General features: G+C 45.7%; 1 protein-coding gene across 2 annotated transcripts in view; it reads right to left on the bottom strand.

The window, feature by feature from the left end:
- Positions 1–12,158, bottom strand: part of cdh11 (cadherin 11, type 2, OB-cadherin (osteoblast)) — a 123,563-nt gene that overhangs the window by 36,164 nt on the left and 75,241 nt on the right. For both annotated transcript variants that reach the window (XM_055648830.1, XM_055648829.1), the window contains exons 3-5: positions 9,834–10,128; positions 6,461–6,580; positions 2,040–2,207 (exon numbers count right to left, since the gene is read on the bottom strand). In XM_055648830.1, coding sequence (XP_055504805.1) covers positions 2,040–2,207; positions 6,461–6,580; positions 9,834–10,128 — 583 coding nt within the window. The remainder of the gene's footprint in view (positions 1–2,039; positions 2,208–6,460; positions 6,581–9,833; positions 10,129–12,158) is intronic.

Raw genomic sequence — 12,158 nt, 5'->3', positions numbered from 1 at the left:
GCAAGGACAAGAGTGGCAAGTATTGCCATTAGAATACAACGTTGAAAACAGGAACTATTGTTTCCCTAGTCCATCCAGTTTGTTCTACCGTTACAATAAAATGGTAGAGGCTTAGGTTTATATTTATTATCATCACATATACCGAAGTACAGTAAAAAGCCTCATTTGGCATGCTATCCAAACACATCAGATAATACTATACATAAATACAATCAAGTCAAACTTAAGTAGAGTAGGGGAAGGTACAGAGTGCAGAATATAGTTCTCAGCATTGTTCCATCGACAAAGTCCAATATCCACAATGGGGTTTGAGGTGAATTGGCGAGTATCCTAGCTTGTGGGAGGAATTCTGTTCAGGAGCCTGATAACAGAGAGGAAGAAGCTGTTCTTGAAACATAGAAACATAGAAACATAGAAAGTAGGTGCGAGAGCAGACCACCAGGTCCATCAAGCCCGCACCGCCATTCGCTCATGGCTGAACACTAAACAGACACACTTACCCACAAACAGTAGACACAAGACACAGAACACAAGACACTACCCTCCCATTTAATACAATCACCCCAAGAACTCGTATCTCCTGGGGGAGGCAAAAAAGATAAAAACCCAGGTCCAATTCGGGAAAAAAAATCCGGGAAACGACCCCAATCTAGGCGATCGACACTTGTCCAGGAGATCACTCAGGTCTTACTATACTTCATATCCCTGCCCTTCCCCGTAGCCCCTTATCCCCTTGGCAGCTAAAAAAAAACATCTATTTTAGTCTTAAATATATTTAAAGTTTCTGCTTCCACTGCTCCCTGGGGCAGTGATTCCATAAAGTAACCACCCTCTGGGTGAAGAAGTTCTTCCATCTCAAGAGCCCCCCCTTATTCTGCAACTATGTCCCCTAGTTCTAGTTTCCCCGAATTGGGAACATCCTCGGTGGCGAGGCCCCTCATCCTATATGTTTCAATGAGATCGCCTCTCATTCTTCTAAACTCCAAAGAGTAGAGTTCCAGCCTACTTAACCTTTCCTCATATGTCAATCCCCTCATTGCAGGAATTAATCTTGTAAACCTTCGCTGCACTGCCTCCAGGGCTTGTACATCCTTTCTTAAGTATGGACCCCAGAACTGTACACAGTATTCCAAATGTGGTCTCACTAATACTGTGTACTGGTGAGTCTGGTGGTGTGCACTTTCAAGTGTCTGCCTTACTGCGCCAGAGAGCAGGATTCGATCCTGACCTTGGGTGCGGTCTGTGTGGAGAAACCAATCTTTGGACTTTAGAGAAACTGTGCAGAACTGGCCCTTAGGCCTGCTGAATCTTTGCCGTTCAGCAATCACCCATAACTCTATCCTACACACTAGAAACAATTTAAAGATGCAAATTAACCGACAAACCTGTACAGCTTTGGAGGAAACCAGAGCACCTGGAGAAAACCCACACGGGTCACAGGGAGAACATACTAACTGTGCACCCCTAGTCAGGATCGAATCCCGGTCTCTGGCGCTGTAAGGCAGCAGCTCTACCCGCTGCTCCACTGTGCCGCACTTTGACAATCTGACAACGTCCAATTCAAGCTCAACCCCATCACGACCAATGCAACACCAGCCAATCCAAACCATAACCCAGCTCAGCCAATCACATCTCTATAACAACAATCTAAAACAAGATACAAAATATCAGAGCATTTGCTAGGCTCTTCTGTGTCTATTCATCTTTGTTATAGAGTTGTACAACAGAAAAAGGCCCTTCGACCCAATTCATCCATGCCGACCAAGATGTTCATGTATGTTAGTACCATTTCCTGCATTTCACACACTCTTCTCTTTCCTATCCATGTGCCCGTCCAAATGTCCCTTTAATGTTGCTATTGTACCCGTCTCCAACTATCTCCTCTAGCAGCTCATTCCATATACCCACCACCCTCTGAGTGAAGATGTTACCCCTCAGGTTCCTCTTAAATCTTTCATCTTAATTCATTCCCTTTGAATCGTTGTTTCATAACATTTAATATAGCGCAGTGCTGTGAAGATATCAAAAGGCTTCCTTACTTTGAGGGAACTTTGGAGGATTGTCATTGACGTCGGTGAGGGTGATTGTCACTTTTGTTGTCCCAGAGAGTCCGCCCATGTGCCCCCCCATATCCTTTGCTTGGATAACCACCAGATATTCCTCTCGAGCCTCTCGGTCCATGTTTGGAAGAGCCGTCCTTATGATGCCTGAGGAGAGATGAGAGGAAAAATGACTCCAACATCTTGTGCTTCTCCATCGAAAATGATGGAGTCATGGTGTCAAAGAAAGATACAGCACAGAGAGCCCTTCAGCTCACATCAAGTCCACACAACCATCAACCACCCATTAACACTGATCCAACACTGATTCCCCAGTTTTCTATTCCCCGCATACTAACACCCACCGACACACTAGTGGCAATTTGCAACAACCAAATTAATTTGCTTTGGTTTAGTTTAGTTTAGTGACAGAGCATGGAAACAGGCTTTTGGCCGATCGAGTCCATGCTGACCAACAACCAAACACTAGTTATATCCTACACTCTTGGGACAATTTGCAGAAGCCAATGAACCTACAAACCTATCTAAAAGCTTCCTAAAGACTCATCACACCCCTGTAACGGACTGTTTGAACTACTTCCCTCCGGCAGACGTTACAAGGCCTTCTACGCCCGAACCTCCAGACTCAGAAACAGCTTTATTCCAAGAGCTATAGCGGCTCTGAACCGGCCCTGCTGAGTGCCCCCCACCCCCCCTGGACTGTCTCCCTCGGATGGTCACGACACACAGCTTATTTATTTATTTTACTTTTCTTTTTCATCGGTTGGAGCTGCATACTAAATCTCGTTGCACTGACGTGCAATGACATATTATTATTAATATATTATTATTATTATTATTATTGTTATTATCACATCTGCCTCCACCATCACCCACAGCAGCGCATTCCAGGCACCCACCACCATGTAAAAAACTTTGCCTGCACGTCTATATTATTGTAAAAATCTGATCTTGGATGTTTACTTATTTGTTTGTTTACTTGAGTATTTTTCTTTGATTCACATCTCCTCGAAAACCCGACGCACTAATGGTGAAAGTTTTACATATTCCGGTAGATTTACCTCATGATCTGGAAAATCGCCTCATTGATTCATTATTTCCCGAGTTTTTTTACTAAAGTTGTTGACCAATCTGAGGTCTTTTTAAAATCTAACGAGCTGAAGCGAGCTGGATGACGTCACAAAGCCTCGGCTCCTCGCAGCCAGCTGCGCATAGTTTTCAACGAGCAGCCTGCTGGGCACTGTTTCCCATGAGCTGCGAGTTACGTGGCCCAGACGCCCTCTCCTTCTCTCCCTCCCTCCCTTCCCCCGTCTCACCCTCCCTCTCTCCCCCTCTCTCTCCCCTCTCTCTCTCCTTCCCTCTCTCCCACCCCTCCTCCCCTCACCGCCCTCCACCCCCCTCCCACCCTCCCCCTCCCCCCCCCCTTCCCTCCACCCCCCTCTCCCTCTGTATCTGCCCCTTTCTCTCTGTCTCTGCCCCCCCTCTCTCTCTGCCCTCACTCTCTAACCCTTCTCCTCTCTAGACGCGCCTGCGAGTTGGGGGCTATGCATCAGTGGATAGGGCAGTTATGGGGTAAAAGGAGCATATGAATAATATTAGTATAATATCAAGGCAGGTAGAATAATATTAGTATAATATCAAGGGGGGGGTAGTTAGTGTGTGTGTGTGCGGGGGCTAGTTACTGTGTGTGTGTGTGGTGGTTAGTGTATGTGATGCCCCCGCCCCCCAATCCCTCCCCCTCAACCTGCCCCCCTCCCCCCCCACAACCACGCGTTGAGGGGATGGGACCCGACAGGTCCCCCTTGGTCTAGTCTCCTTTAAACTTTGCCCCTCTGTCCATATACATAGCATGAAGGAGTTGGGCTGAAGGGCCCGTTTCTATATTCTGTGATTCTAAGAGTCTATTAACTCTGGGAGCACTGGTGAGGAAATAGAACATTAGCACTGCCAATCATTGTAGTGTCACTTTTTTAAATTCTTGGCAGAGTGGAGTAATCATTCTTCTGGGTTTTGTTAATGCTTGGAACAGACTATTCAGCCCCAAGAGCCTGTGCACTTTAAAGAGCCTTGGAGAAGTGCTTCACTGCATGTGAAATGTATTGGGGCATTCAGAAGCCATAAGGCATCTAGTGACTCTACTGATATGGAAGCTATCCTTCCTTTCAAATCTTTCTTTCCATCTCATTTCACCGAAATACGACTGATCCCTGGAGATCGACTTTCTGATGAGTCTAGACAAAAACATAAAAAGTATACTTTCCCGAGCCAGAACTGAAAAGAAAATTAGTCCCTTTCCCCACATCTGAATAAATTATGTAACTGAGAGATCGCTCTGCAGCTCTTTGGAGGATAAGACTTAATATAATGTTGTTTATAAAAAAAATTAAAAATTGCTTTATATTTGTTCCATAACCAGTTTCAAGTCATTTGAAGCTGCATTTCACTTAATGGATCTAAAAGTCAGACAGAAACATGTCCACAAGCCGTGCTTGGTGTTCCAAAATAAACTCAATTAGCAGACATCAAGAATGTTCTCTGCAGGAATTTCCTTTTTCGGTCCAAAACTATTTTGTTTTGAAGAACGGAATGGGGAGTAGGAGAAATGTGGGAGTTTAGTGTGGGAATGGGGAAAAGAGACAGAGCGAGAATTCGGGAATAAGGGAGGGGAAAGTTGTGAGGGCACAGTGGGAAGTGGGTGAAAGGTGCCGAAGATCAGGAAAAGTTGTGAGTGAAACACAGAGCAATATATAAGGTTTAGCCTATTGAGTCCGCACCCGCACCCCATACACATGCACTCGCCTACACGCTAGGGACAATTTACAGATGCCAACTTACTTACAAACCTGTACGTCTTTTATTTAGCATAGTTCAGTTTAGGGATACAACAGGCCCTTCGTTCCACCAAGTCCACGAGAACCAGCAATCACCCGTACACAGGCAGAAGCCAATTTACCTACAAACCTGCGAATCTTTGGAGAGTGCGAGGAAACCGGAGCGCCCGGAGAAAACCAATGCAGTCACAGGGAGAAAGTACAAAGTCAGACAGCACCGGTGGTCAGGATCGAACCTGGGTCTCTGGTGCTGTAAGACAGGAACTCTATCACCGTACCACTGTGCTGCCCCCCTAAACCTTGTACTTCAATCATATATTTTTAAAATAGGTGCATTCCCATCCTTCTGGCAACTTTGCACAAATGGTGGGTGTGGAACTCGGATTGTCAAATGTAATTCAGACTGTCTGCACCAACCAAATTGCCCCTAGGGTCAGTGGTTGTCAGAAGAATTGTGGGTGAGAGTTATAGAGTGACAAAGGACAGTAACAGGCCACTCGGCCCACGACCTCTTTGTTGACCATCGTGTACATATGAACACTATTCGCATTTATCAGCACTGAGTCTACGCCGACCATCAATCATCCTCTCACCCATTTTCGCATCCTCTATTGTAGACTTTAGAGATACAGTGTGGAAACAAGCCATTCGTCCCACCGAGTCCACACCAACCAGCGATCACCCCGTACATCTACACACTAGGGACAATTTTTACAAATGCCAATCAACCTACAAATCTGTACTTCTTTGGAGTGTGGGAGGAAACTGGAGGACCCGAAGGAAACCCACGTGGTCACGCAGATAGTACCCAAGGTCAGGATCAAGCCCAGGTCTCCAGCGCTGTGAGGCAGCAGCTCGAGCCGCTGTGCACTGTGTCACCCTTCAGTTTCTATATAACTGGAGCATAACAATCTTCCTTCAGTAACACCTCCAGATTCAGGGGCAGTTTCTTCCCAGCTGTTATCAAGCAACTGAACCATCCTATCAACAACTAGAGAGCGGCACTGAGCTGCTATCTACCTCATTACCGACTCTCGGACTATCTTTAATCGTACTTTACTGGACTTTACCATGCCCTAAACATTATTCAATTTATCCTATTTCTGCACACTGTGGACAGCTCGATTGTAATCACATATAGTCTTTCCACTGACTGGTTAGCGTGAAACAAAAGCTTTTCACTGTAGCTCGGTTCACGTGACAATGAACAAAACCAAACTAACATCAACTCACTGAGACACGCAACATGCCGCTGCCCTAGGATGTTGGTGTTTGAGGTAGGCAGGCAGGCAGGCAGGCAGGCAGGCAGGCCAAGAGGTGGTCTTGACGGAGAATAAAGAAGGGCGCGGCAGGGGAGCCGCTGAGAGCAAAGATGGACCCAGCAAGGGGAGGGGTTCGAGGACAGAGAGGGACAAAGATGACTCAATTGAGTGCTTTTGTAACGTTGTCAGTGCAAGTAACGTGGCGACGCTTTGTGTAGTTTATGCTAAACCAAGAACATTTCACTGTCACAATAAAATATCATTGAATTGTGTATGTCATCTTGTTTAGAGGGGCTGGCATTCCTACCTGTCTGAGGTTCGACAGAGAAGTACGGCTGACCCTCGAGTATGCTGTAGACCAGCCTGGCACTGTTCCCATACGATGGATCATCTGCATCGGTGGCCGTGACTTGAATCACAGACGTACCTGAAGAGGAGAGGAGATGATCACATTGTCAGCGCGAGTGAGGGAGTGATGAATGGAGCCAGCGCGTGAAGAAGCGACACAACCCAGGACTGAGTATCGCCATCCATCATGCTGTCAAACCCCTGCACCTCCACCTGTCTTCGCTGCAAGATAAGAGATTCTGTTATGAAAGGTTTCGGAATGTACACCACCCGCAAGTTTGGCTGCGCTTAACAAAGGTAACATGTAAAAGCACTGGAGCACCCATTGAAAAGATTAACCACAATGATATCAGTAGTCTTAAGCAGGAAAGAGTGCAGAGAGGCGCCACTGCGACCTAAAGGTTAACTGAGGACAGAGTTTGGCCGACAATGATTCTACTTTGGTGCAAAGTTTTGGTTAAGACACTGAGTTTCGAACTTAAACCGACACCAGTGCTTGGGAATAGAAGAGTGAAAAAGAGATTTTTTTTTTTTTAAATGGCGGCACGGTGGCGCAGCGTTAGAGCTGCTGCTTGACAGCGCCAGAGACACGATTGCGATCCTGACCACGGCTACTGTCTGTACGGAGTTTGCACGTTCCCCCTGTGACTGCGTGGGTTTTCTCCAGTTGCTCCAGTTTACTCCAATACTCCAAAGACGTACATGTTTGCCGGTTAATTGGCTTTCGTAAAAATAGTAAATTGCCCCTAGTGTAGGAATCGCTGGTCGGCACAAACTCGATGGGCTGAAGGGCCTGTTTCCACTCTGTATTTCTAAAGTCTAAAGCCTAAAGATTTACGAGCATATAGTCAGGATTCGAGGGCCTGAGCCACAGGGAGAGATTGGGATGGCTAGGACTTGGGAGCACAGAAGGATGAGGGGTGATCTTATCTATCTATCCCTCTCATGCTCTCATTACCAAGATTACGGGAACAAGAACCAAAATACATTTGTTTAAGGTGAGGGGGAAAGATTTAATGGGAACTTGATGGGCAGCCTTTTCACACAGAGGGTGGTGGGTATATGGAACCAACTGCCGCAGGAGGTAGTTGAGCTAGGTACAATAACAGCATTTTAAAGGCATTGAGGAAAGATTTAGAGGGATATGGGCCAAACGCAGGCAGGAGGGACTAGTATCGATGGGACATCTTTGTCAATGTGGGCAAGTTGGGGCGAAGAGCCTGTTTCCATGCAGTATGACTATGATTCTAGTTGGAGAAGCAACAGAGCTCGGGGTTACCTGCAATTTATCTACACTTTGTAGGAAAGAACTGCAGATGCTGGTTTAAATCAAAGGTAGACACAAAAGGCTGGAGTATCTCACTGGGACAGGCAGTATCTCTGGAGAGAAGTAATGGGTGGTGTCTCGGGTTGAGACCCTTTTTCAGACGGAAGTCGGAGGGCAGTGAGAGAGGATGTTGCTGAACTCTCGTCGGAGAGAGGAGGAGAACTTCTTCAAAGTAGACATGCTTTGAGATTTTGCAGTGAAGCGGACAAAATGTGTGGGAAAGAACTGCAGATGCCAGTTTAACTCGAAGGTAGAGCACTAGTCCCTCCTGCCCGCCTTTGACCCATCTGCCTCTCTATTTCAGATTTCTGTTATGATTCGTTATTGTATTTTTGTTTCTTTTTTTCCATAACCATAACAGGGATCTACCACCCACTGAGTAATGGTTATTGAAAAAAACAAAAATACAAAAACAAATTATACCAAAAATCTGAAATGCAGATAGAAAATATTGGAACACACTGCCTGGGGAAGTGGTAAAAACCAATAGCATGGCGATATGTAGGGGGCAGTTACACAGGCACCTGAACAGACAGCGAGTGGAGGGACAGACAAGTGCTGGCAAATAGGATTTGGCATCATAGTCAACACGGACAAAGTGGGCCAAATGTCCTGTTCCTGTCCTATGTTGGAAGCATCCTTCTTTGTTTAGTTTAGTTTAGTTTAGTTTAGTTTAGTTTAGTTTAGTTTAGTTTACTTTAGTGATACAGCATGGCAACGGGTCCTTCAGCCCACCAAGTCCACGCAGACCATCGATCACCAGTTCACACTAGTAATATGTTATCCCATTTTCGCATCCTACACACCAGGGGCAATTTACAGAAGCCAATTAACCTACAAACCTGTATGGCTTTGGGGTGTGGAGAGAAACCAGAGCACCAAAGAGGTCACAGGGAGAACGTACAAACTCCACACAGACAGCAACGGTAGTCAAGAATGAACCCGAGCCTCTGGCACCGTAAAGCGACAACTCTACCGCTGCGCGACTGTGCCGCCCTTGGATCAAACTATGAGTATTTGATATTTTTTTGTGAACTCATGGAGAACAGGATTTTTCAATGAAGAATCAATGTGATTGGAAGTAGGGAAATTGGAAGAACAGTGAGGGCGTTCTTGTCTCTTCCTGCTCAATATCAGCCCCCGTTATCCTTCAACCTCTCCTGCTTTACACAGATGCTCCTTCATGTGATTGTATTCACGTAAGGATGATTCATCTGGGTTTCACACTAAACATTTATCACTGTATCTCAGTCCACATGACAAGACTGAACCAATACCCAATGCCAAAACCAATTCTTCACACCATCAATTCTCCTCTCTCTGCTCATTACTTTATCTCCAAATTTTCTTGGTGTGATTCAATTTTTTTAAATGACCTGAGCTGTTCACCTCCCCACGGATACCACTTCACCTGCTGAGCATTTCCAGAATTTTCTATTTTTATATCAGATTTTCAATAACCGGAGATTTTTCTTTTGCTTTCTGAAACAAATGCGGGAACTCAATATTAACTAACTTCAATATTAGGTTTGGAGATACAGCGTGGAAACAATACATTTGGCCCACAGAGTCTGTGTCCCTCAGCAATCACCCCATACACTAGTTCTATCTCACATACTAGGGACAATTTTTGACAGAAGCCAATTAACCTACAAACCTGTATGTCTTTCGAATGTGGGAGGAAAGTGGAGCACCCGGAGAAACCCATGCGGTCACAGGGAGAAGGTATTCCTTTTCTCCAGAGATGCTGTCTGACCCGCTGAGTTACTCCAGCTTTTTGTGTTTATCTTCAGCGCAAACTGCAAACACAGATAACCCCCGTGGTCAGGATCGAACCTGGGTCTCTGGAGCCGTGAGGCAGGATTCAAAACATCGACAGCCCTGTTCCATCCATGCTGCCTAGCCCCCGACGTTGTTCTTGTGAACTCATGAAAAACTAAACCTTTCAATGAAGAGTCAACATAAGTTGGAGTCGGGAAGATGGATGAACAGTAAGGGCACTCACCCACATTAGACATCTCCGGGACAGTTGCATGATGAGGTCCGTTCAAGAACTCGGGAGGGTTGTCATTAATGTCCTGGACTTTAACGATGAACTGCGACGGGGCTTCCAGGGGTTTGTTGGTTATCCGGTCAACAGCCTGGGCCATCAGAGTGTACTGAGCTCGCTCTTCCCGGTCCAACGTCTTGGTGGCATGGATGTTTCCTGTTTTCTCATCGATGACGAAGATGGTGCCTGCCCCTTCGCCCGAGAGGATGTACCTGATCTTCCCTCCTCCACTGTCCAGGTCAGTGTGAAGCTGCAACAGCAAAGGAGGCATGTTACAAATCACAGTGAATAGCAGGGCCATGGGAGGTGCTGTAGAGCAGAGGGATCGTGGAGTTCCCTGAACATAGTTCCCCGAAAATGGGAGGTGTTGCACTTTGGGAGGTTGAATGTAAGGAGAGAGTATGCAGTTAAAGGCAAGATCTTTAACAGCATTAATGTGCAGAAGGATTTCAGAGTCTATGTTTATAGCTCACTGAAGGTGGCAGCACAAGCAGAAAGGGTGGTAAAGAAAGTACCCTTGCCTTCATTGCTAGGAGCATTTTGTAAATGAGTTAGGAAGTCATGATGCATCTTGAGACTTTAATGAGGCTGCATTTGGAGTACAACGTGCAGTTCTGGTTGGCCTATTACAGGAAGGACCTGGAGGCTTTGGAGAGGGTGCAGAGGAGGCTTGGATTGCCTGGATTCAGCTGCAGGGAGAAGTTAGATAAACTTGGGTTGTTTTCTCTGGAATGCCAGAGATTGAGATATAAAATCATGAGAGGCATAGATGTGGTCGACACAAAACCTTTTAACCAGGGTGGAAATGTCCAACACTAGAAGACATACCTATTAGGTGAGGTGGGGTGGGAAGTTTAATGGAGGTGTGCGGAACAAGTTATTTTACACAAGGAGTGGTGGGTCTTGGAATACATTGCCTGGGGTGGCGGTGATGGTGAAGGCAGATACAATAGTGATGTTTTTTGAGGCTTTCAGATAGGTACATGGTAGTGCTAGAAGGATATGGATCATTTACTGGCAGATGTAACTTGGCATGTTAAATGTTCCTGTGCTGTACTGTTCCATGTTCTATCAAAGTTGTGTCTCAGGTAGATTGGGTGGTCCAGAGGCTTTTGGTATATTGGCATTCATCAATTAGGGTATTGAATATAGAAGTTGGGATTGTCTGGGAAACAAGGAACAGGAGATGCTTGTTAACAAACAAAAATAGGCACAGAGTGTTGGAGTAACTCAGCGGGTCAGACAGCATCTTGGGAGAACATGGATAGGTGATGTTTCGCGTGGGACTCTTCTTCAAACTCTTTGTGAGGGGATTGGGGAACTGGGAGAGGTGGGGCAAGTGGCAAGTGATAGACAATAGTTGCAGGAGTAGGCCATTCAGCCCTTTGAGCCAGCACCACCATTCAATGTGATCATGGCTGATCATCCACAATCAATACCCCATTCCTGCCTTCTCCCCATATCCCCTGACTCCACTATCTTTAAGAGCCCTGTCTAGTTGATACGTGGGGTTGGGGGAGGGAGGGGGGGGGGGGGGGGGGGGGGGGGGAAGTTGATAGGCTGATGATTAGATAAAAGAGAAACGTCCCAAACTGAACCATCACCTATCCATTTTCTTCAGAGATGCTGCTGACCCGCTGAGTTACTCCAGTATTTTGCATCTATCTTTGGCATAAACCAGCATCTACAAAACCAGTTGCTTTTTATTACATTATTCTGCAGTTAAATGTTTGTTGTTGGATTCTCTTCTGGTTCCTACATGTAGAGTAATCATCAAACCTCAGCGCGGTTCTAAATCAGCAGATGTTTAACTGAGAGAGTGTCTCCTGCCAAAGGAGAAAAGTTGCTTCCCCTCACGAAGCACACAACAGGGGGCTTGCAAGATTAATCTATCATAATCCCTGCTGCTTTTGTCCCGAACTTCTCTTCTTTTAAGGCTTCCTAAAAAGGGGTGGGAGCAAATGGAAAGGCCACTTGAAGTATCAGGATTTAATTAATTAATTAAATTTTGTATGTGACGATTTATTGAAACTGGTGCGAACCAGGAGATCGGTCGAAGCTGATCTACTGAGCGCGGCCTTGTTACAGCTTTTACATTCTCACAGAAACATGTTTAACAGTAAAACTAGGTCTTGATTACAGAATGGAGGTAACAGAAAGACAAACTGGGTCATGGCTGCAGAATAAAATGATCACCCACAAATCTAACTTTGTTGACAGAAGATCCAATTTCCTGTTACAACGTTATGCTACTGTCCCACTTAGGAAACTTGAACGGAA

The sequence above is a fragment of the Leucoraja erinacea genome, chromosome 17 (assembly GCF_028641065.1).
Source record: "Leucoraja erinacea ecotype New England chromosome 17, Leri_hhj_1, whole genome shotgun sequence".
NCBI classification, from domain to species: domain Eukaryota; kingdom Metazoa; phylum Chordata; class Chondrichthyes; order Rajiformes; family Rajidae; genus Leucoraja; species Leucoraja erinaceus.
This window is presented reverse-complemented; position numbering and strand designations above follow the sequence as displayed.